The 24,642-nt window shown below is 40.9% G+C and overlaps 1 protein-coding gene across 3 annotated transcripts in view; it reads left to right on the top strand.

Annotated features, from left to right (window-relative positions):
* Positions 1 to 361: 361 nt before the first annotated feature.
* The window catches only part of EFCAB14 (EF-hand calcium binding domain 14), a 41,123-nt gene continuing 16,842 nt past the window's right edge, over positions 362 to 24,642 (top strand). For 2 of the 3 annotated variants that reach the window (XM_070405057.1, XM_070405055.1), the window contains exons 1-4: positions 362 to 1,488; positions 3,424 to 3,572; positions 9,683 to 9,828; positions 21,212 to 21,310. In XM_070405057.1, coding sequence (XP_070261158.1) covers positions 1,307 to 1,488; positions 3,424 to 3,572; positions 9,683 to 9,828; positions 21,212 to 21,310 — 576 coding nt within the window. In that variant the 5' untranslated portion in view covers positions 362 to 1,306. The remainder of the gene's footprint in view (positions 1,489 to 3,423; positions 3,573 to 9,682; positions 9,829 to 21,211; positions 21,311 to 24,642) is intronic. The other variant, XM_070405056.1, reaches the window with a different exon arrangement.

The raw sequence follows: 24,642 nt of genomic DNA, 5'->3' as shown, positions 1-24,642 counted from the left end.
TTGATTTTAGGGAGGAAGGGAGAGGGAGATAGAAACATCACTAATGAGAGAGAATTATTGATGTACTGCCTCCTGCACGCCCCCTACTACGGTCTAGGGATTGAGCCCGCAGCCTGGGCGTGTACTCGAACCCAGGACCCCCTCCGGAAACAACACTCCTCCCCAGCTCAGGTGAGCTCACGCCCCTGTGGGGGCGGGGCCTCCCCACCAGCGAGCGGGCCCAGCCCTCGCAGGTGCCCAGGGCCCTTTAACGCCCCGCCTCCCACCTGTACGAGCGCCGGTGGTGTGACGTCACCAGGAAGCCGGCCAATGGGAACGCGGATTACTGGCAGGCGGCGCTGGCAGTTGCTGCCAAGAGGAAGTGAGCTGGAGCTGGAGCGATGGCCCGGGGCTGGAACCCGCGGCAACCTCCGCCGCCACCTGCGCGTCGGGAGCAGCCGCGGCCGCAGCCGGAGCGGAGGCCGGAGTCGCGGACGGAGCGAAGAAGGCGCTTGTGAGCTGCCAAGAGTCGCCTGTGCCGGAACATCTCAAACTCCGGGCGGGAGTTCTTCAGGTGGGCAGAGCCGCCGTCGCCCTCCCGCACCGTGCCCCCAGGCCCAGACAGCGGGGCTGGGGTCTCCCCGGGCGCAGGACTGGCTCCTCCCAGGCCGAGCCCTCCGAACCGGCCTCTGGGTTTTCCTCGGTCTTGGACTTCCTGCAAACTAAGGCCGGAGGACAGTGAGCACCGCCGACCCGGACATTGGCTGTCTCCCCGACTGTGTCCGGACTGTAGCAACCGGGAGCCCCTCCTGCTGCCCCCTCTCCAGCTGAGGAGGGACGGGCGCGCTCGCACTGTCTGGTTGTGCGCCTCTCCCTTCCCTCCCGTTCAAGAACAAGTTTCTCTTCTCTCTCCATTGGAAATCCTGCCCGGAAGCCCAGAGCACCCGTCCGTGTGCCCTTCCCAGCTCTCGGAGCAGCCTTAGGAACATTATCTACTTATCAGGGCTGAGCGTCGCTCGTTCTTGGCTTGGTTTTTATCCCCTTCACACCCTCTTAACTGACACTTCATGCCCAGGACCTTTTGGGTCACCAGCTCCCCGGCCCTATCTATGTGACTTCCCCCACCCAGCAGTTCCAGTTTCCTCTGGGCTCCAGTCTCCAGCTCCCAGCGGATCTGGTCAGTCCCACCCCTGGGTGGGAGTGACCAGGGGGCTCTGGCCCAGGATCCCCCACCCTGGAAGGCAGCTCCAAGGTGGCAAGAGAGCTGGGCCTCGGGTACGAACCTGGCAGCTCCGGCGTGGGTGCTCCACTCACCCCACACAAGAAGATGAAAAAGCGCAAAGAGCTCAATGCATTGATTGGCTTGTCTGGGGAGAGCCGGAGAAAGAAGCCCAAGAAAGGCTCGGGCCACCGCCTGCTTCGCACTGAGCCTCCTGCTTCGGACTCCGAGTCCAGCTCCGAGGAGGAAGAGGAGTTTGGTGTAGTTGGCAATCGCTCTCGCTTTGTCAAGTGAGTGATGCGGTGGTGAGGGGTGGGATGGGGAGAAGACAGCTCCTTGCTTGACCAAGGGGGCAAATTGAAGAGAAGGAGAAGGGAGTTCTTAGGGGGAAAAAAAAAATCAGTCGGTGTAGTCCTTGGAAGGCAAAGAGGGAGAAAAGTTGTTTCTTCAGGTTCTCAATGAAGGATAAGTTAGAGATCTGTCTGTAAGTGTACAAAAAAAGCGCTCTAAACCTACGGTGGAAGTGTGGATGTGAGGAAGATGCCAGGAGCCCAGGAACACCAAGTCAGGAGTAACAAAGAAGCTAAGAATAGGAACATAGGAGCAGACAAGGTTTTGGAAGTAGCCTTTTTTTAAGGTCCCCCGAGAGAGGGGCCTTAAGACTGAAAATTATTTATTTATTTATCTTTGCGCTCTTGTGAGTCTGAATCTTGGTGATGGGAGAATTTGTTGAGGGACATACTGTACGAGCCTTGAGATTAATGGAGCATGGAGGACAAAGTGAAGAGGCAACTTTTTCCCAAACCCACTTTCAAATGGTGCAGCCACTAGACTGACCCAGTAGTGAGTATTGAGGAGATTGGGAATTAGGGCTCAGAGTTGGGAAAGGGCTGGAGGGAACCTGGAAGGTGCCTTGGACCCTCTCAGGGACTACATTAAAAGAAAAGATATTCTGCTGAGCATGTGGAAGCAAGGGCTAGGCCAGCCGTGGGCAAACTACGGCCCGTGGGCCGGAAATGAATAAAACTAAAAAAAAAAAAAAGACCGTACCCTTTTATGTAATGATGTTTACTTTGAATTTATATTAGTTCACACAAACACTCCATCCATGCTTTTTGTTCCGGCCCTCCGGTCCAGTTTAAGAACCCATTGTGGCCCTCGAGTCAAAAAGTTTGCCCACCCCTGGGCTAGGCAGAAGGTTGGGGTGCGAAAAGAGGTTGAATCCTTTGAGTTTGTTTAGAGCAGTGGTTCTCAACCTTCCTAATGCCGCGACCCTTTAATACAGTTCCTTATGTTGTGGTGACCCCCAATTTCATTGTTACAAATTGAACATAATTAAAGCATAGTGATTAATCACAAAAACAATACGTAATTATATATGTATTTGCCGATGGTCTTAGGCGATCCCTGTGAAAGGGTCGTTCGACCCCCAAAGGGGTCGCGACCCACAGGTTGAGAACCGCTGGTTTAGAGTATCTTTGTACTATTTTGTTAAAGGAAGGATTTGGCTTCTAATGAGCTTTGCCAGATTAGGTAGTTAAGGACAACCCTAGGTTTGGGTGATGCAGATCTGATGAAATGGAATAGCTCAACTGGAATAGTTACCCTTCTGGGTTAGTTTAGACCTGAGTGTTGGTTGGAATTTGGTGTGAAATCTAACTCCTTTCTAGGCTTCCTTTCTTCTAAGCCGATAGTTAGAGTGTACCAGGTGTCCACTTCACCCTGCAGTTCCTATTTCTTTCATTCCATTTGCAGTAAAACTTCCTCAAAAGTTTATGAAGTTTCAGTAAACTGAAACAGGGTCCCCTGGAGTGAGCATGCATTTGACAGAGGCAGGCAGGTAAATTACAGTGCAGTGATGGAATTGCAGAGAAGCCCTGGTCTCGGCGCTTTCCTAACCTGAGATTGTTTCCAAAGACTTGAATTGGTCGTGATTGCAGTGAGCTGCAGTTCCCACAGGTGCTTCCTGTGGCCCACAGGAAGTCCTCTGTTTCATGTGAAGTTTTCAACTTTTGTACTGGATAGATGACCTCTTCATAGGTCATATTACTTGGTTATTTTCAACTTGCTGTTCAGCTTTAACTATGTTACTTGATATTCCCTAGTAAATCAACTGCTTATTCATTTAAAAACATAATTGCATAGCAGTACAGGAATGCTATTTCTAATAAAGTTGTGCTCATAATCACCTTTGTACTCCTGGTTGAATTTGTTCTTGTGATCAGGGGAGACTATTTACGATGCTGCAAGATCTGTTATCCCCTCTGTGCTTTTGTCATCCTTGCCGCCTGTGTCGTGGCCTGCGTGGGCTTGGTGTGGATGCAAGTTGCTCTGAAGGAGGATCTGGATACCCTCAAGGAGAAATTTAGAACAAGTAAGTGGTCGCATATTTCAGAGTATAATCTTGGATTCTCTTCCAGGATCTAGGACAAAGTGGACCATGCTGAATTAAGGGTTTTGCCCACTGGTAAAGCAATTATACATTATACATTTTTTTCAGCATTTTTATATTCTTTCTTAGCTGTCAACTTCAATATAGTAACAGTTATTTGTCTTAAATACAAACAAAAAACAGTGCTTATGCACCATCAGGACAAATAGCATCTGAAAAATGACATCTTAGTCAACATTTAGGGCACAAAAGGGAAGCACTAAGGCCCAGGAGTCTAGAACCTTGGTTAACCTCCACCTGTTGCCACTTTATACTTCCTCATTGCACTGGGCTATTTCCTTCTTCCTCATAGGCCATTTGAGAAAGAATATGGGAATCTGTCAAAAAAATTTCCTTCTTAAAAATTGTATAAGAACATAGGAATGGGCAATAATAATGGCCAACATTTATGAAGTGCTTACGGTGTGCCAAGTCACAAATAAATATTTCTCATGAGTGGGTTTCAAAGTGTAAGAGACTTTCTTAAGTTATGGCGTTTTATATATTCTAAATTATAAAGTTGTATTTTGCATATGCAAAGTGCTTTTTCTAAAAGATGTGTTTGCATGCTGGCTTCTACCAGATTTAACTTAAATATCTTCGTTTACCAACACTGAGATCTTTGGTTCTCAGTTTCAAGAGTTAATTTTCTAAGCTAAGGAACCAGTTCCAAGTTAATCACAAATTCCCTAACCTTAGCAGCATTAACACATCAGGAAACTGACCACCAGGCTTTCCTAAGATCATAAAGAAATCTGGCCCCAGAACTGGAATTAGAGTTCTTTCCTTACTTCCCATATTAAGCCTGGGGAAATCACAACATCCTAGTTTTCCTTCACTCCAGCTTCTCTTTGCTGCCTACAGTTATTAAAGTTCTGAACCTGATCTAGGGACAACTAATCCTTAGTGTGTTGATGACATTCCTAGTGATGTTGCTTAAAAAAAAAAAAAAAGCTGGACTACTAACTGGTTTTCTTCTAAGTTTCTGATTTAGGGAATGGCCTTGGGTAAATCATTCTCTGCCAGAATCATCCTGACTTACATGTTTTATCAACTAGTGGAATCAGAGTATAGTGTAAAAAAGAATGAGATTTGTATTCTAGTTGTTGTTCCTCCTTAATGATTGTCCTTAGCCGTATTGCAAGGTGTTTCTAAGGCCAGTGTTTTCTTTGTAAGGAGTAATCATAACTTGGAAATGAGGTTTTCAGAAACAGTTTTAACTGTAAACAACCAGCAAAGACACCTGTTTGTGCCGTCATCTCCTTAATTAGTTGGACTTCTTAGGTTTGTGCTACAGCTTGTTTTGATCACATGTAGCAATCATTTATTTATACATTTCAAAACATTGCTCAATTCTACCTCTCGAATTCCTTTCTCTGACTCTTCTGTGCCTGTGTTTACAGGACATCCAAGTAATTTATACCTTTTTCAGCGAATTTCTTTGTCTAGAAATGCAGTTTTAAAGAATATGTGTAATAGACCTGGCAACGAGTCAACAAATATTTATTGAGCACTTGTTAATCCCAATTCCTGGAAATACTATATTCAGGAGATTCCAGGAATTGTACCCTAGACTATGAGACCCAATATATATAATTGAGCAACATTCCCCTGAGACTCAGGCCCCTGAATAAAGCAGATTTAGAATTGTCAGTCCCACTGCATTGTTGGCTTTGGTTTGCTACAATAGAAATGCCAGCACCTATAATGTCTAAAGCAGGACTTCCTGAGGGATAGGGGCTGGGCCCTGGGGCATGTTGTCAGTCCATGAACTGAGCCATTGTGAACTACTTGCCCAAGAGTTTTTTTGTTGTTGTTTTGTTTTGTTTTAACCCTCACCCAAAGATATTTTTCCATCGATTGGTTGCCTCCTGTACACACCCCGACCAGGGTCGGGGCCCAGCTCGGAAGGAGCCTGCAACTGAGGTACGTGCCCTTGACCGGAATCGAACCTGGGATCCTTTGGTCCGCAGGCCAGTGCTCTATCCACTGAGCCACACTGGCTAGGGCTTGAGTTTTTTTGTGAAAACTATTACCTTGACTAAATGAGGTCAATCTTGTAAAGCTTAAATAATCTTTCTTGAATTCTGCTTTAAATATATTTCAACATTTATACCTCTTGGTTTTCAGGAGAACAGTGGAACTCACTGACTTAAATACGATCATCTGCTATTCTGGCTTTAATACTTTTTTGAAAAATTCAGAGCCCATTGTTCTTCATTTCAATAAATTTTCCAAGACACTTGTGAGGAAAGGAGGTAAGGTTGCTGAAACAGAAAGCAAAGCAGGGAGGCTTCATGTTTTTTATCTCGTATTCAAGGAGTAACTTGACCCTTAAGTTAAAAGTACTGGCTGGCCTTGAAACTCTTAGCTCAGTATTCCAGGTACTCCAAAAGACCTTCACAGTTATTCTAAGGAAGATCTATTCCTAATCATCCCTCTTTTTCACTCAACTATGAAACACTAGAGTAATAGAAAAAAGAATTTGGAAAAGAAGGAAAGATTAATGCACTAAGCATCTCCTAAATGATAATGAGGGTATTAGGATGTACGTATTTATGGTAGCTGGAGTATACTAGAAAGAGTGCTGGTTCTAGGAGTAAAAGGCTCGACTGTTGAATCCTGGCTTGCTCATTACTAGCTGTAAAGTAGTAGAATAAGTGACTTGGACAAGTCACTTATTCTTTCTGAGCCTTCACTTTCCCATCCATAAAACATTTTTAAAGTATATGTGTAATAGACCTGGCAGTCAACGAGTCAACGGACATAAAGATGTATTCGTGCTATCAAAGCACTTTGAGCATTCCTCTGTCATAGTGTATTAACACCATATAGTAACTGTGACAATGCCTCATGCCTCACTCCCTGCTGAACTGAGAACTTCATGGTCTTCTTATGCACTAGCGCTGAGTGGCACATGGTAGGCACTCAATAGCAAGTTTAATAGTTACATAAAAGTTTATTGCAAACTATAAAGACATAAAATATTGCTATCAGCTTTATATGTTCTGTCTGAAGGGTGTTTGCAGAAATCTCCATTTTTTGATCTTGAAGATCAGGAAAAGAGCTAAGTAAGTTTGAGTCTTAATATACTAAATTTTAAATGAGTTGCTTTCCATGTTGTAAGAACATGAATAAGTAATCATAAGTTGTTTGTTACTCTTCCTCCTATTTGTGGAGTCAGAGTGCCTTGACTTGACTTGTTTCTCCTACAGGGCCCCAAATCAGATAGTAAATATGATCCCTTCTTGGCTCATACAGTCCTCAGCATCCAGAGTATGTTCAGGGCTTGTCAGCTTTATATGTTTATTAGTTAATAATTGTAACCCAAGTTATTTATGTGTTTATCTTCCACTTCTACCTTCTACTTAATTTGTATAGACTGCAGGAAAGAGAGAGACTCCTCCTTTCCCCTCTTCGGACACACACACTCTTGGGATGTTTGACCACTTGGGAATGGCAGACATGTGTGGGATGAGTTACTTTGCAACCTCACTGAAAATGTAAACTAAATTCACTGAAATGCTAAGTGTTGCATAATTTAGACTGGTAAAATGTTTTTATTGTATGAGATGGATGTGTAGTCCTACAAACCATGTGTAAACCAAATGTTACATTAAAAGTTTTTAGAGAAGCCCTAGCTGGTTTGGCTTAGTGGATAGAGCATCGGCCTGTGGACTGAAGGGTCCCGGGTTTGATTCCGGTCAAGGGCATATTGCCTGGGTTGTGGGCTCGATCCCCAATAGGGGGCATGCAGGAGGCAACCAATCAATGATTCTCTCTCATCATTGATGTTTCTATCTCTTTCTCCCCCTTTCCCTTCCTCTCTGAAATCAATTTAAAAAATGTATTAAGAAGAAAGTGATACCTTTTTTTTAAAAAAAATATATTTTATTGATTTTTTACAGAGAGGAAAGGAGAGAGATAGAGAGTCAGAAACATCGATGAGAGAGAAACATCGATCAGCCACCTCCTGCACATCCCCCACTGGGGATGTGCCCGCAACCCAGGTACATGCCCTTGACCGGAATCGAACCTGGGACCCTTCAGTCCGCAGGCCGACGCTCTATCCACTGAGCCAAACCGGTTTCGGCGAAAGTGATACCTTTAAAAAAAAAGTTTTTAGGGAAATATATATATATACATATATATAAATTCTTTGGTGTATATTTTGAAAGACGAATAAAAGTACCTGATTTCTTTTAATAATTCTGAATTTTCAGATAGTGGGCTTTGTTGTAGTGGGGAAACCACTAGCCAGTTTTTCCCTCCTTATTGGTGTCCTTTATGATTTTTAGTTGTTGTGTTTGTTTGTTCAGTTTTCTTTGTTTGACTTAATAGGCTAGCATTATCTCCATTTCATACCCTACAGTTATTTCACTGGACAAGTATTTGAGTTTTGTGTCCCTGGCACTGGTTGGCCCTGGGAATATATTACTAATATGATTTGGTCCCTGTCCTCTTACAGCTCTCTCTGTCTGGTTCAGGAGACAGACAGTATATAGCTACAGCACAGTGTATATTAAGTGTTAGGAGTGATAAAAGGTGGCGGTGGTCCAAGGTGGGGGGTGCAGCTATTCGTGCTGAATCTTGAGAGTAATTATCTAGGCTAGGGTGGCAGAAACGAAAAAGGGACAAGCTGAAGGCATCTGGGCAGAAAGAATAGAGTGTGCAGGGTCACTGGGGCTTAAAGAGATTGATATGTCAGGAAAATCTGCTTGGCTAGGAAGTAGATTAAAGAGGTAGGTAAAGTAAGGAGAAACATGGTTGGGGAGGTAAGCAAAGGCCAGATTTATTCATTCAGTAATACTGAGTGCCAGGTATATTCTAAGTGCTAATCATGCAGAATGTCTCAGTACTTCCATTTTAGTAAATTGTCTTATATCTGTCCTGTGTGCCAGTTTTTGGTTTCAGAGAAAGTATATAATAACTAATTTGGCACTGTGTACTTTAAAAAAAAAAAGTAGGTTTTATTCTGGAGGACCAGTCATTATCAATATTTTCCATGTAAAGGAAAAATACTCTTTAAAGTAACAAGAGAAAGCACTCTTGCAGGCCTCTGTCTTCAGGCTGACAAATCAGGAGATATTATTTCCCAAAAGGAAGGCCAAATATCAGCCTATACTTAGTTAACATGTTCCTTTATCTTCCTTTACTGTTACTTTGAGCTTTTGGGTGGATTTAAGAAAACACCCTGCTGTTTATGAAAAAGATTTAAAATCTTAGTCCTCATAACAGTACTTTAAAGGGGGTAAGAACCCACCTTGCATTTGACCAATTTGAGATAGAGAAAAGTAGACTTATACACTTAGAGATATAACTTATGATGTCACCTGGAGCATTAATGGAGTAAAGGTGGTCAGTACTTAACATTTATTTATCACTTACTGTCTGCCTGGCCAGCTGTGTTTAGAACTTTACAGACATTCTTTCATTTGATTCTAAAAATCCTGTAAAGTATATTTTACAGATGAGGAAACTGAGCTCAAAAAAGTTGAGTTATTTTCTCAAGATCACAGTAAGTTACAGAGCTGTGATTCAAATCTAACTTTTACTGCTGATAGTCATCATTATCATTTTTAGCCACCTGACTTTTTTTAAAATATATTTTATTGATTTTTTACAGAGAGGAAGGGAGAGGGATAGAGAGAAACATCGATGATAGAGAAACATCAATCAGCTGCCTCCTGCACACTCCCCACTGGGGATGTGCCCACAACCAAGGTACATGCCCTTGACCAGAATCGAACCTGGGACCCTTGAGTCTGCAGGCTGACGCTCTATCCACTGAACCAAACCGGTTACGGCTAGCCACCTGACTTTTAAAAGTTGTATTGCCAGTCGTGAATAGCCCCAGTTAAAAGCTTTAGTGTTAAAGATGTACATTTATATAAATAAAAGGACATGTAGTTCATAGATATAAATTTAGTCATTATCCTCCCAGGGTTAACGTGTTGTTCTATCTACTTTCCTACTGTATAGAATCATTTTTTTTCTTAGAGCCATGAGGGAACTTTATAGCTATTTATGATTGTTCTTATTTTTGCTTTTAGTGGAATCTAATCAGAAAAGTTCATTCCAAGAAATCCCCAAACTTAATCAAGAACTACTCAGCAAACAAAGAGAACTTGAGAAGATTGAATCTGGAGAGCTGGGCTTGAACAAGGTCTGGATAAACATCACAGAAATGAATAAGCAGGTAGCAAAAGTGTGATTTTTTTTTTCTGTGTAAGCTATGAGTATTTAGTTCTATTTGGTTTGAATCTGTAGGTATAGGTAACTCCAAATTGTTTTACTTTTTGATATGGTTTTTGTAAACTGTGATTCCAACACATTAAATTCGGGTAAAATAGGTAATAGTTATGCATTTACCAAATAATTAAACCTGTTAACCCTTTCTTCAAAGGATAATTTTACAAAGTAGAGTAATTCAGAGGGAGTTGGAAATACTTGAGTCAGTTTTCATAAAGAGCAGTGTAGGTATAAATTTTTTTTAGAAAGAGTGCCATCCAATCCCCAATAAAAAGGATAGCATATTTTTATTAGATAATGAGAGCTTATTTTGTTTAAGAGTATACAAACCTGCAGACACAATCTTGAGGTATATACTATATACTATACCAGTGGTCGGCAACAGAGCCAAATATCAACAGTACAACGATTAAAATTCCTTTTGAGAGCCAAATTTTTTAAACTTAAACTATATAGGTAGGTACATTGTTATTAACTTAATTTGGGTACTCCTAAGGCTTAGGAAGAGCCACACTCAAGGGGCCAAAGAGCCGCATGTGGCTTATGAGCCGCAGTTTGCCGACCACGGTACTATACTAAAACCTATCTGGAAACCATCCACATCTAATGATAGTTATTCTAGCATAGCATAGGACAGTGATGGCGAACCTATGACACACGTGTCAGAGGTGACATGTGAACTCATTGGTTGATTTTTCTTTGTTTAAATGGCATTTAAATATATAAAATAAATATAAAAAATATAAGTCTTTGTTTTACTATGGTTGCAAATATCAAAAAATTTCTATATGTGACACGGCACCAGAGTTAAGTTAGGGTTTTTCAAAATGCTGACATGCCGAGCTCAAAAGGTTCGCCATCACTGGCATAGGAGGAAGTGGCAGAGTTGGTTAAATACCTTGGCCAGACAAGCAGGCCTAGAGGAAAAACTTTTCCAATCCCTAAAAGGTTTTTGATCAAGGATCTTGTATTTATAAAGTTGTTGCTGGGTAACTGTATCCCCTATCCTCAGTTTTTGCAGTTTAATTAGGAAAAATGTGGATTAAAAAAAAAACAAAACCTCAAGTAGCAAATGAATGGCACGCCTGCAAAGTGCTTAAAAATAGATGGGCCATTCTTGTCGGTACTAAGAGGATATTCTCTTCTTCAGAATGGAGTCACAAAGTTCAGAATAAGCCAGTGGCAAGGAGAAGCACTGTGCTAGGATAAAGGGCTTACACATATTTCTGAAGCTCCCCCACCACCTTTCAGCAGTAGTGCAGGAGTTGGGCAGTTCATCAGTTGAACACATCAATGGCCTGGTGCTGCACCTTTAAAACTTTTGCCTACAATAAGAAATGTTTTACATCATTATCTAATAAACACATACATATATGTAACTGAAAAGTTTCTGAAAATATTAGCTTACCCTTATGATGCCTTATGATATTTTATTTTCTATTCTGTTCTATTTCATTTTTTTTAGTCATTCGTGAAATAATTGATCAGTTGCAGTATTTACTCATTATGTATTATCCTTGGACTCTCAGTATTTAGGAAAAAACAAGTATTCACTCTTTTTTCTGCAAAAAGAACAGGATAGACTGGCCTTGTATTCACAGAGCAAATGAGCAGTTTGACCAGAAATTATATCAAGTGAAAATCAACCACAGTAAAGCACTGAGAAATAATTAACATCTCTGACTTGGGCAAACCAGAGATTCCATTTAGATAGTCATGGAGTTTACAGTTCTGGGCCAGCATGATATCTTTCAGGATGAAGAGCCAGCAATGTCAGCTACATTCCCATCTTGTCAAGCAGCACAAAAGAGTCAAAGGGGAAGTTTGTATTTGGTGTGAGAGGACACGGTTTTCAAACCTTTCCTATATGTTTTGGTTTCTCAGTTCTCTTTAATTTGGAATCTAGAAACAAAGTAATCATTTTATTCTTGTCCTGGCTCTTATTTTTAATAACAAAAAGTACCTGAGAAAGAAGATAAACAGGAAAGCTTACTTCAGTCCTAAAGCTTCATGTATAAAAGGAGAGATTGAACTGAAACCCTTTCCATTTTAGCTTCAGTAGATCTTCAAAGTTGATGGGACTGACTGATGAAACTAGCCTGAGGCAGAGAAATTCTTTGTTGGCATGGGTGCAGAAGGGACGGGTGGTGGTAACCTAGAGCTTTAGGTTGGTTCAGAGCATGCATGTCAAAATCTTGCCCCGCACCTGCATGTGGCCCACAATGAATGAATATTTTTGTGGCCCAGCCAATATAACAGTATGTAAGAAACGTTTTAATAAAAATTTCGTAACTTAATTTTTTTTAAAATATATTTTATTGAATTATTTTACAGAGAGGAAGGGAGAGGGATAGAAAGTTAGAAACATCATGAGAGAGAAACATCGATCAGCTGCCTCCTGCACACCCTCTACTGGGGATGTGCCCGAAACCAAGGTACATGCCCTTGACTAGAATCGAACCTGGGACCCTTCAGTCTGCAGGCCGACATTCTATCCACTGAGCCAAACCGGTTAGGGCTCGTAACTTAATTTTTACAATATCCTGTTATACATGATTATTAATAACAAACTACAACGTTTGCTAATAACTGATCATTATAATCATGTTGCATTCATTTCCCTTATGCGCCTTACGTGCAGGCACAACACTTCTCTCCACTAATACTAGCAGCGAATATCTTAGCAGCTGATTGCCATGTCATTAGTCTTGAACTGACTTGTTCGGTGTGCACAACAGGAAATATTTTGCTTTCGGAGAACAAGAAAAATAGGTTTATTTGCATTATGCTTATTAATTTGTGCAGTTATTCAGTGTCTGGTAAGTTAATGTTCAAGAAAAAATATTAATTTTTATAGAATGTTGTTTTATGTTAATGATTACTCATTTATTTCAGCCCTTTATATTCAGCATGTCTCTATCGAAATAAACCAACATTTCTATGAAAATTGAAGCTTTTGGTTTTTTTCGGCCCACATAAACTTGTTTATTTGGCCCATGTTAGCCTTTCTCATCATTCTCTGAATGATTTTCTAAAATTGTTATACATTTCTGATGGAAAGGCATTTGTCCAAAACCAAAATAGATATAAAATTAATATTTAACCATGTGTCTATATCTCAGGGTAACTCTGTCAATTAGATTTTTTTAGTGGCAAAAAAATTTTTTAAGAAATCCAAAGTGGCTTAAACAATAATAAAATGTATATCACTTAGCAAGTACTGTCCTTATCACAATATGAATTGAAGTTAGTGCAGCCTGAAAAAAAAAAAGTTTGAAATAAGTTAAAATCAAATTTTGTATTGAATAATCTTTTAAAAATATATTTTATTGATTTTTTACAGAGAGGAAGGGAGAGGGATAGAGAGTTAGAAACATCGATGAGAGAGAAACATCAATCAGCTGCCTCCTGCACACTCCCCACTGGGGACTCGCCCGCAGCCAAGGTACATGCCCCTGACTGGAATCGAACCCGGGACCCTTGAGTCCCCAGGCCAACGCTCTATCCACTGAGCCAAACCAGTCAGGGCTGAAAAGTCTTTTAAAAAGTGTTAAAATCAATTTACTTTTCTATGTTACTTACGAAACTTCTAATTTCATACATGACCATGTCCATTCTCAACATTATAGGGAGTCTGCTCCCCTTCTTTGAAGACCATTAATTCAACAAATGTTTAATGAGCTGCTTTTATGGAGTTAGGCCTTGGATTCCCACCCTCAAGGCTCTTACCATCAATTGGAGGAGAAATAGAAAAGTAAATAGTTATAAAACAGCCTAATAAGCAATAAGAAGCCGGTCCATATGAGCACTGTGGGGCATTTTTTAGGTATGTTTCTAACCCAGACTGGCTGGATTCAAGCAAAGCTTCTCATATATCTTGAGCTGAGTCCTGAAGGGCTAATAGGAGTTGGCCAGATAAATTCTATAGAAAGAGAGAGGGTGTCCTCATTAATACACTTGATTCTCATCATTTGCAGATTTTCATATCTGCAAATTCACCTACTAGTTAAAATTTGTTTGTAACCTAAAAATCTGTACGTATGGTGCTTTTGCAGTCAGTTATTCACTGGCAGGAATCCAATGGTGAAAAATTAAGTCACCCAATAGGAATGCTTCCAGTTGAAGTCAAACAAGGCCACACTCTGCCTTGTTTCAGTTCATAGTGTAAACAAGTTTTCTTTTCATGATATATTTAGTGCCATGGTTTTTGTGTGTGTAATCCTGCTGCTTAAAATGTACAACTATCATAGTGCTGAAGTCTGTCTAATGTTGCAAAGTGCAAGAAAGCTGTGTTGTGCCTTACAGTGAAAATAGATGTGTTGGATAAGCTGCAGTCAGGCACGAGTTCAACAATATACATTAAATAAGACATCTTTAAAAGAAATACACATAAAATAAAGTTATGTATTATATTGATTAATTGACAAAAATGTTGTGATCAGAGGACTCTTGGAACATAACTCTCTACTTCTCTTAGGAGCAGTGGTTCAGTAATCACTCATTCAGTGTTTGCTGTGAATTTCTAGAACAGTGATTTCCCACCTTTTTCATCATGGCACTCATAAACTAATTAGTAAAATTCTGCAGCACACCAAAAAAATACATTTTTTGCCAATCTGACCCAAAAAATAGGTATAATTTTGATTCATTCATACCAGGTAGCTATTGTTGTGTTGGTTGTTGTCATTTTGTTATTTTGTCAGTGCTCCCGACTAAATATTCAGGTATTGCATGTTTTAAAAATTCTTGCAGCACATTGAATGAAAATCTCTGTTCTAGAACATAACTACTGTGAATAGTGAGAATTGAGTATATGTGCAAAAGCACAGACAAATGAAAAACAGTGTGTTCAGGGGATTTTTGTGTTTTATTATACCACTAGAGGCCTGGTGCACGAAATTCATGCACCGGTAGGGGGAGGGGAGGGGCAGCCGGGCCTGTTCCCTCTCACAGTGCGGGAGCCCCACAATTAATCACCCCAAAGAGGTAGGCCCCGCCCACCCACCTGGGGCTCCTCAATGGATTGCCCCAAAGAGGTAGGCTGGAGCCGCGGGGCCCTGCCTTGCACCTTGCAGATCCGAGGGACCCCCAGGCCTCGAGGAGCCACGGGACCCGCCTCCAAGCCGTGCACGCAGCATCAAGCCCCTGCCCACCCGCATGTGCATGCAGCCCCACCCACCTGCGCATGCCCAGTGCACACACAGCCTCCTGGTGATCGCTTATTATGGCATGAGGGTGGCATGAGGGCGTGATGACCACATAGGCTTTTATTAATAGGGTAGTTTGGTGGAAAGAGGCCAGAAGTAAGGAAGGATATGTCAACAAGAGTCAGCAAGGACCTTGAGGTCATCATCGTCTATGGCAGCGGTTCTCAACCTGTGGGTCGCGACCCCTTTGGGGGTAGAACAACCCTTTCACAGGGGTCATCTAAGACCATCAGAAAACACATATATAATTACATATTGTTTTTGTGATTAATCACTATGCTTTAGTTATGTTCAATTTGTAACAATGAAAATACATCCTGCATATCAGATATTTACATTACAATCCATAACAGTAGCAAAATTACAGTTATGAAGTAGCAACAAAAATAATTTTATGATTGGGGGTGACCACAACATGAGGAACTGTATTAAAGGGTCGCGGCATTAGGAATGTTGCGAACCACTGTTCTATAGTATGTTCTATATCTGTTTTTTTGGTACTTGGTCCAGATATCTTTTTTTTTATTATTTTTTTTTTTGCTAAAAGTATTACAAAGGGTATTACATAAGTGTCCTTCCCCACCCCCCACCCGCCCCCCCCGCCCTTGACAATCCCCTGCCCTCCCTTACCCCCCAGTATCTTATGTCCATTAGTTATGCTTATATGCATGCATACAAGTCCTTCGGTTGATCTCTTACTCCCCTCCCTCCTGCCCCCCAACCCTCCCTGGCCTTCCCACTGCAGTTTGACAATCAGTTTGAGGCAGCTCTGCCTCTGTATCTATTATTGTTCAAAAGTTTGTAATGGTCTTTATTATCCATGAATGAGTGAGCTCATGTGGTATTTTTCCTTCATTGACTGGCTTGTTTCACTTAGCATAATGCTCTCCAGTTCCATCCATGCTGTTGCAAATCGTAAGAGTTCCTTCTTTTTTACAGCAGCATAATATTCCATCGTGTAGATGTACCACAGTTTTCTAATCCATTCATCTACTGATGGGCGTTTAGGCTGTGTCCAGATCTTAGCTATGGTGAATTGTGCTGCTATGAACATATGGGTGCACATATCCTTTCTGATTGGTGTTTCTGGTTTCTTAGGATATATTCCTAGAAGTGGGATCACAGGGTCAAATGGGAGTTCCATTTCCAGTTTTTTGAGGAAACTCCATACTGCCTTCCATAGTGGCTGCACCAGTCTGCATTCCCACCAGCAGTGCACAAGTGTTCCTTTTTCTCCACATCCTCTCCAGCACTTGTCGTTTGTTGATTTGTTGATAATGGCCATTCTGACAGGTGTGAGATGGTACCTCATTGTTGTTTTGATTTGCATCTCTCGGATGATTAGTGACTTTGAGCATGTTTTCATATGTCTCTTGGCTTTCTGAATGTCCTCTTTTGAAAGGTGTCTATTTAGGTCCTTTGCCCATTTTTTGATTGGATTGTTTATCTTCTTTTTGTTAAGTTGTATGAGTTCCCTATCCAGATATCTTATGATGTGATAGTCACAGTAGTTCCTTCTTATCCAAGACCTCCAGTGGATGACTGAAACTGCCAATAGTGCCAAACCTTCTATATACTGTGTCTTTTCTATGCATACATACCTGTGATCAAGTTTCATTTATAAACAAGGCACAGTAAGAGATTAGCAACAGTAACAATGAAGTAGAACAACTATAACAATATACTGTAATAAAAGTTATATAACTGCAGTCTCTCTACAGTAATTTTTACATTTTTTAGTTCAGATCTCCTGAATCTGTGTAACCATCTCTTACTTTCCAGAAATGGCTGGGTATTACTCGTTTCAGGGGACACCTTGCTGAAGTCTTCATATAGGCTCAATGCTTTCTGGCACACCATGTTACCATCAATCAGAGCACACTTTCTGTTCATGTCTTCCATCCACAAATTTAATGCCATTTCCATCTTAACTAAGCATTTAACACTCACTGTGGCCATAGCTATTGCAGTTTGAAGTGCAACAGCAAAACTAGCACGAATTTCTTTTCCTTCACAATTTCACAAATCGAAGATTTGTTCTTAACATAGATCTTAGCAACCTCAGCATTTGATTTTTTATTTCCTTATTAAGTGGAGAACTTTCACTTTTTCACCTAAAGGAAGCACTTACTGCTTCTCTGGCATATCCAAATTGCCAGCATCACTACTCTTGAGCTTTGGGGCCATTATTAAGTAAAATAACGGTTACTTGAACACAAGCACTGCATGACAATCATCTGATAATCAAGACAGCTACTAAGTGACTAATGGGCAGGTAGAGTATACATCCTGGATATATTGGACAAAAGGATGAATCATGTGGGGGGATGGGTCAGGATAGCAGGAGATTTCATTACACTAAGAAGGGCATACAATTTAAAATTTATGAATTAGTTTATTTCTGAAACTTCCCCTTTAATATTTTTGGACCACAGTTGACCACAGGTAACAAACCACAGAAAGCAAAACTGAGTATAATGGGGGACGACTATGTTTGTGTATGCATCTAATTACACTAGAAGGTTGTACACAGAACTCTGTGCTGTGTGATGTTGGTGATAGTGATGGCAATTGAGATGATAACTGCCATTCATTAAATGCTTTCTTTATGCAGACTCCTATTAGAAGTACTACATATGAAATCTTTTTTTCTTTTTCTATAGACCTATGAAGTAGGAGGTGGTATCTCCATTTTACCGATAAGAAAACGGATTCCGAGAAGTAGCTAGCCCTAGGTCGCACAGCTGTGTAGCAGTGCTAACATTAAAATATTCAGGTGCTAAGAGCCTGTCTTTTTCCCAGTTTTCCTTTCTGCCTTCCATCTTTATATCTGCTATAAAATTCAGTAGGTGCTCAGTAGATGACGTTGAAAGGGTATGATGTCAGGTTCCTACTAGAGCTCATATTCATCATTGATGGTTGCCTGTTTTAGTAACTTTTTTGCTTACTATGTAAAGAACACTTCCCCAGCCAGTGTAGTTCAGGGGTTGAGCATCAACCTATGAACCAGGAGGTCACAGTTCGATTCCTTGTAGGGGCACATGCCCCAGTTGCAGTTGCAGGCTCAATCTCCAGTAAAGGGTTGGGGGGGGAGGGGGAGCAGGGTGTAAGAGGTAGTCAATCATTAATTCTTATCATTGATGTTTCTATCTCTCTCTCTCTCCCTTCCTCTCTGAAATCAATAAAAATATATTTTAAAAAGAAAGAACACCTTATTTTAACCCCAAAGCAAAAAAAAAGCAGCATTTCAGATATCAAAGTATAAAATGGTCTACAGTAGCTATTTTTAATTTTGCTAATGAAAAGTCATGTAATATGCATAAGTGTCATGACTCATCTTTTGGCTGAAATTTGGATTATTTTAATGATTTCTACTTAATTCAATTTTTTAGACTCTTTGAATCAGAGATGAGTTCTGTAATGCTTGAATCCAGTCTGACATCCTAGAGCAGTCCCAGTGATAATGGAGGGAGCCCCTTGTCTCTCCATTCTAGTTACACATGTAGCTTTGCTGTAGTTTTCCATGGATTGTGGCATTATTCTACTCAAAAGAAGGGAATGCTGAGAGATGGAATCCAGCTTTACAGTTTATGGGAACAAAGCTGAGTCCTAGTAACCAGTTTGTGGTCCAGGTCTTATAAGTGAGTAAGAAGTCCTAAGTGATATTTGGTGATTAGAGAGTTAATGGTCAGCTCTCCAGAGCAAACTCTTTCAGTGAGGCAGCTGATACCCAGGCCTAGAGAGTTTGGGGCACGGGGAGAAGTGAAACAGTACCTCACCTTATCCTGCTGGCACTGGCTTTCAGCTGCTCCTCTAGTTTGGGGAAAAATAGTAGCTGCCAGCCAGCCACACTGGCCATTTGTAAGACCATTACCATTCTTGAGGAACTTAACACATAATTACACAAGTAAATAAATCATCATCACTTTGAGAAGTGCCATGCAGAAAAAGTTTTCCTGGGCCTATTAATGTTGTTGCTCCCTACCTATTACCCAATGCCACACTCACCCTTCTAACCTAAAAAGAATAGCTGTTTTATTTTTATTTATAAAATCTTACCATCAGAATCTAATTGGAGTCCTACTTCTATGAATCCTGTCCAGTTCAGTCTGCACTGATGTTCTTTTCTTAGAACTTTATTATCACATTTAGTACTTAATTATTTATTTAATGTTACTTCCCTTCCATAAAGGGATAGTCCAGCCGTGGGCAAACTACGGCCCGCGGGCCGGATTCGGCCCGTTTGAAATGAATAAAACTAAAAAAAAAAAGACCGTACCCTTTTATGTAATGATGTTTACTTTGAATTTATATTAGTTCACACAAACACTCCATCCATGCTTTTGTTCCAGCCCTCCGGTCCAGTTTAAGAACCCATTGTGGCCCTTGAGTCAAAAAGTTTGCCCATCCCTGGGATAGACCCTCTACCTCCCTGCTTCCACTTCTCCCTCCCCTCCCCCTTTCTCACTCATATGTGCTTCTGCCACCAGCCTTTTTTATATTCTTCAGATATGCCAGGCTCTTTCCTGCACTGGGGCCTTTACCCCAGCAGTTCCCTTTGCCCTCAAATGCACTTCATTCAATTTATGTCTCATTAATTCCTTCTTATTATTTAGATCTGTTTAAATGTCTTCTCTTTATATAGGCTTTTTCTAATCATCCAATCTAAAGTAGTTATCCAGTAACTCATCAAGTTACCTTATTTTCATTTTTTCCTAACATATCCCACTATCTCATGTTATATAACATTGTCTGTCTCCTTGCACTAAAATGTAAACTCCAAAAGATCACTGACACCTGGTATAAAATAGGGCTCAATAAATATTTATTGCAGTAATGAGTGAATGAAAAGTAGCTTGATGCCCCTGAACATTTTCCTCCTAAAGGGAAAGAAGAAAAAGAGAACCTAAGTTCCCAGGCTCCTCACTGGACTCCTTGTTCAGAACACACTGCTGCTCACTCCCACGTTCTGCTTAATTTCTTTGCATAGTACTTATTATCTGATACTTTCCTCCTTTGTTTTTCTCTCACCTACTATGATGGGTACTCCATGAAAGCAAAACTTCATGATCTTGTTTGCCACTATCTCCACAGAGCCTGCAGCAGAACCTGACACGGAGATGCCAAACATTTGTTGAAGGAAAGAGTAGGGGATCAGGTTTACTTTGTTTTTATGGAATAAGCGCCCAGAAACTTTAGTGGCTGTTCTGTGAGGCCCTCTGAATATAATTGCTATTGGTAGATCTGTGTCCTCATTCTAGCATTTGGGATAGGAAAGCAGTATGGAACCAGGAATCTTTCAAGAGTGTTTGAGCCACACTGCAAGGTTGTAAGAATATGATCTCTGCAGACTGAAATTGAGTATTATACAGGTTCCCCCAGCCCCCATCTGAGAGAGAAGTCCAGGTATGTAGAATTCTACCCCTAATAGTAAAAAGGAAGACATTTTATTTTGATTCAATTCCTATTTTAATACATTCAGTGCATCAGTCCGCAAGTCACTGGGTATTTATTGAGAACCTTCAGGGTACAAAGTAGTGCTTTGGTTGAGCTATTGAGTTTGAAATATTAATCACATTGTTAAACCAAAACTAAATCCCCAAGTAGTTGAAAGTGCTGTTCAAGTTGGCAGGGTATAGTTCCTGTAGACTGTATTTTGTGATGATGGGCTTTTACTTTATATGTTCCCACTTGGGCAGGAACAGAAGTTCAGTAAATAACTAAGGTGTTATTTTTTTACCGAAATGAAATCCTTCGTGGGTCTTTGATCATTAGCTTTCTTTCTGTCGTTTTGTTGAAGGATTGTGTTGTAATCACTGTTGCAATCATCTTTTGGGTAATTTAAGATTTTTACATTTTGTAGCTGCCAGGAGTTAGGGTAAAGAATAATTACCTTTCTCTCTTTGGCACTGGTGTTTAAATTGGGTAGGGAAAGAAGGGGTATTATCGCTGCCTCTCAGATCTCCAGTCTATTCAAGTATGAGCTGAACAAGGTATAATGTCTGGATTACAGAAGTGCATAAAATCGAAGGGTGCCTTGACATCAGCATCAAATGTAGAGTCTGTGAAGGAAGAATTCACTGTGCAAATTCTGTTTTCATTGTTTGTTACTCTTCCTTTCAGATTTCTCTGTTGAATTCTGCAGTAAACCACCTCAAAGCCAATGTTAAATCAGCAGCAGATTTAATTAGTCTGCCTGCTACTGTAGAGGGACTTCAGAAGGTAAGTACTATGTATAGGCACTGAGATTGACCAACTGCTGTACTAGTAATTCTAGCTTCTTAGATGTTTTCTTTGAAAACCTGGCATTTGAAATCACCTGCTCCAGGAGGGCAGTAATAGAGCATATCACTGTGTCCTAAACATTTTAAAGTATCTCAGTTTTGTTCTGGTTAGTTGGGCATTTAATTTGCAACAGGTGACTTTAGGTCTGGTTTATGTGGATTTGCACCTTTTTTATTTGGTTCTCCAATTCCCAGGATTGCTATACTGGGACTCCTATGTTAACATGTGTGGGTTCTTTTTTCATTATTTGCCTTTTTGATTCATCATCCACTTTGTCTTCATGAAAGCAGACCAATGGTATATGAGAGTTTCTCTAAATTATTAACTTCTATATTACTGTTTATTTTTTAGAAAAAGATAATTTGAAGAAATGCAAACATTTAAAGTTTAGGATGTGATAAGTATTAGCAAGGATGGTAGAGCAAAGGAAACTTTAAAACACTCCTGCTGGAAATAAAAATGGTAAAAAGCATTTTGGTAAACAATGTATGTTGTTTTATAAAGGTAAAGGTGCACATTCTCTAAGCCAGGGTGGGGAACCTTTTTATGCCAAGAGCTATTTGGATATTTATAACATCATCTGAAGGCCATACAAAATTATCAACTTAAAAGTTAGCCTACTATATTTGGTCAAACATCTAATTAACTCAACCCTAATGCCTTGGCAAGGCCAGACCAAATGATTTCTTGGGGCTTATATGGCCCGAGGGCAAGACATTTCCCACCCCTGCTCTAGGCAATTTACTCCATATATCCCCTAGGCCTGTGGTCGACAAACTGCAGCTCGTGAGCCACATGCGGCTCTTTGGCCCCTTGAGTGTGGCTCTTCCACAAAATACCACGTGCAGGTGCACACATACAGTGCGATTGAAACTTCGTGGCCCATGTGCAGAAGTCGGTTTTCGGCCTGGGCGAGTCTATTTTGAAGAAGTACTGTTGATATTTGGCTCTGTTAACTAATGAGTTTGCCGACCACTGCCCTAGGCAAACAATAATTTGGATTTTCTGATTTTTTGATCCCTAAGATTCAGGCCAAGAGCAGGAGGCAGTGACCAAGCAGATGAGTAATACATAGGGATCTTTAGAGCTGGGTGGGGAGAGTGGGTAGGAAGAAGAAGGGGCCTTCTTGAAACCCAAGCAACATCAGCCCTTGCAGCAGGAAATATAAGAAGGGATTCTGGAGCAATAGAGTCAAATCTAGTCTTTAACTTTTTAAATTTAGTGTGATAACTTTGATTATATGCCAGGCTCTATAAATATATAAATTGTCTCCACAAAGGAGAACTTCCTAAGCCAAAAACAGAAACAAAACTTGCCATTTTATAGCCCCTCCACTTGTGAGCTTGGTCTCCATAGTTTACTATTTGTCCAATAATGTCACCTGTTTATAACTTTAAATACAAAAGTAGGGACCATGTTGATGAGGCCAAATACTTCTTGCCATTGTTCCCAAGTGCCAAGTAGGAAAAAGATAGGCCTCTGTAGCCTTTAGCGCAGAAGCGACTCTGGCAGTCTTGCATTAGTGAAGGAAACTGGTTTGTTCTTGCATTCATTAATTCAATAAACATTTGTGGAGCTTCTTCCAGTGTGTGCTAGGCACTTTGTAGTTACCGAGAATACCAAACAAGAGCTTACTATCTTCTTGCATCCTGATGGGATCATACATCCAGCCAGTTAGGGTTCTCTAACAGGAGGTGTCTTTGAGTGCCTGTAACAACAGAGCACCAGTGTATTGGTGTTGTCTCTCCAAATTTTTGCATAAATAATGTCAGACACTACTTTTGTTACAAGTGGCTCAGTTTTGAAGTGGTAGTTCATCTCAAATACCTAACCTCAGTATACTCACATAAATTTTTTTTAATGTTGAAAATGTCATCTTTTGTTCTCTTGTATTCTTGGCTATCAGCGTAATATAAAAGAGCTTGGTTAAAAATACTAATGTGACATCATAAAATTGTCAGTCTATCTTAATAAAAGGTCAAGACCCATCAAATAGTAACATTTTTTTGAGTGTTCCCTTAGGACAGGGCTTTTTAATAAGACGGCTTCTGAGTTATGTTCCCAAGTCCCCAGTCCTCTTGGGCTCCTTCGGCTAATGAAAGCAAAGTAAGCCACTGCTCATAGCTAACTCTCCTTAGTAGTTGCCGATGGGATTCTAAAGTAAAAAAAGAACCAATAATGCCAAGTGGAATTTGTACTTCATCTCTGCAATGCTGGTTTTCCCAAAGCCAGAAATGGTTCCACCCATTTTCACTCAAAAGCCATCGTTTGCTCCAAACTCCATGGCAATCTACAGTGTTAGCTCTGGCCATCTGCCTGCCTACAGTTTGTGGGAGAATCTTATCTATGGGTTCCAAATCTATAAACTAGTGCAGCCGTGGGCAAACTACGGCCCGCGGGCCAGATCCGGCCGGTTTGAAATGAATAAAACTAAAAAAAAAAAAAAAGACCGTACCCTTTTATGTAATGATGTTTACTTTGAATTTATATTAGTTCACACAAACACTCCATCCATGCTTTTGTTCCGGCCCTCCGGTCCAGTTTAAGAACCCATTGTGGCCCTCAAGTCAAAAAGTTTGCGCACCCCTGAACTAGTGGGTTTTTTAAAGGAAAGATTTGGTTTTCCTCTAGGGAAAGTCCTTTAAATTGAGACAATTGCTTGTTTACATATATATATACTAGAGGCCCGATGTACAGATTCGTACACCAGAGGGGTCCCTCGGCCTGGCCTGCGGGGATAAGTGAACCTCCACGCTGCCACAGCCCGGCCTTACCTGCCAGCTCATCGGGCTACACTGTCCGCATCGATCCCGCACAGCACAGCATGAAGTAGTGCGGGAAGCGGCAGGCTGCCGGGGAGGAGCTGGAGCCCAGGGCTCTGCGCCACTGCTGCTCATTCCAACCCCAGTGCGCCTGCCGCTGCTGCTGCTGCTGCTGCTGCTGCTGCTGCTGCTGCGTTGAGTGTCTTCCCCCTGGTGGTCAGTGCTTGTCATAGCAACCGGTCAGTTGTCTGGTCATCCGATCACTTCGGCTTTATATATAGATTTTTGTTCCTGTTAATTGTGTTAATATAAGCTACATGAAATTCATAGTTTGAAGATATTTGAAATAATTAAAAACACTGACTTCCATTTATTGGTATTTAATGTAAAATTAAATCAGTGATATATACACTCCCTCTAGAATGGCTAAAATTGAAGACTCCAGATACCAGTGTTGAGGGTATGGAGTAATTGGAATTTTCATACACTGCTAGTGGGAATATAAAA

Source organism: Myotis yumanensis, unplaced genomic scaffold (assembly GCF_028538775.1).
Source record: "Myotis yumanensis isolate MYYU_CA2020_CCGP unplaced genomic scaffold, mMyoYum1.0.hap1 SCAF_2, whole genome shotgun sequence".
NCBI classification, from domain to species: domain Eukaryota; kingdom Metazoa; phylum Chordata; class Mammalia; order Chiroptera; family Vespertilionidae; genus Myotis; species Myotis yumanensis.
The sequence above is the reverse complement of the archived record's forward strand: the minus strand, read 5'-3'. Positions and strand labels throughout refer to the sequence as shown.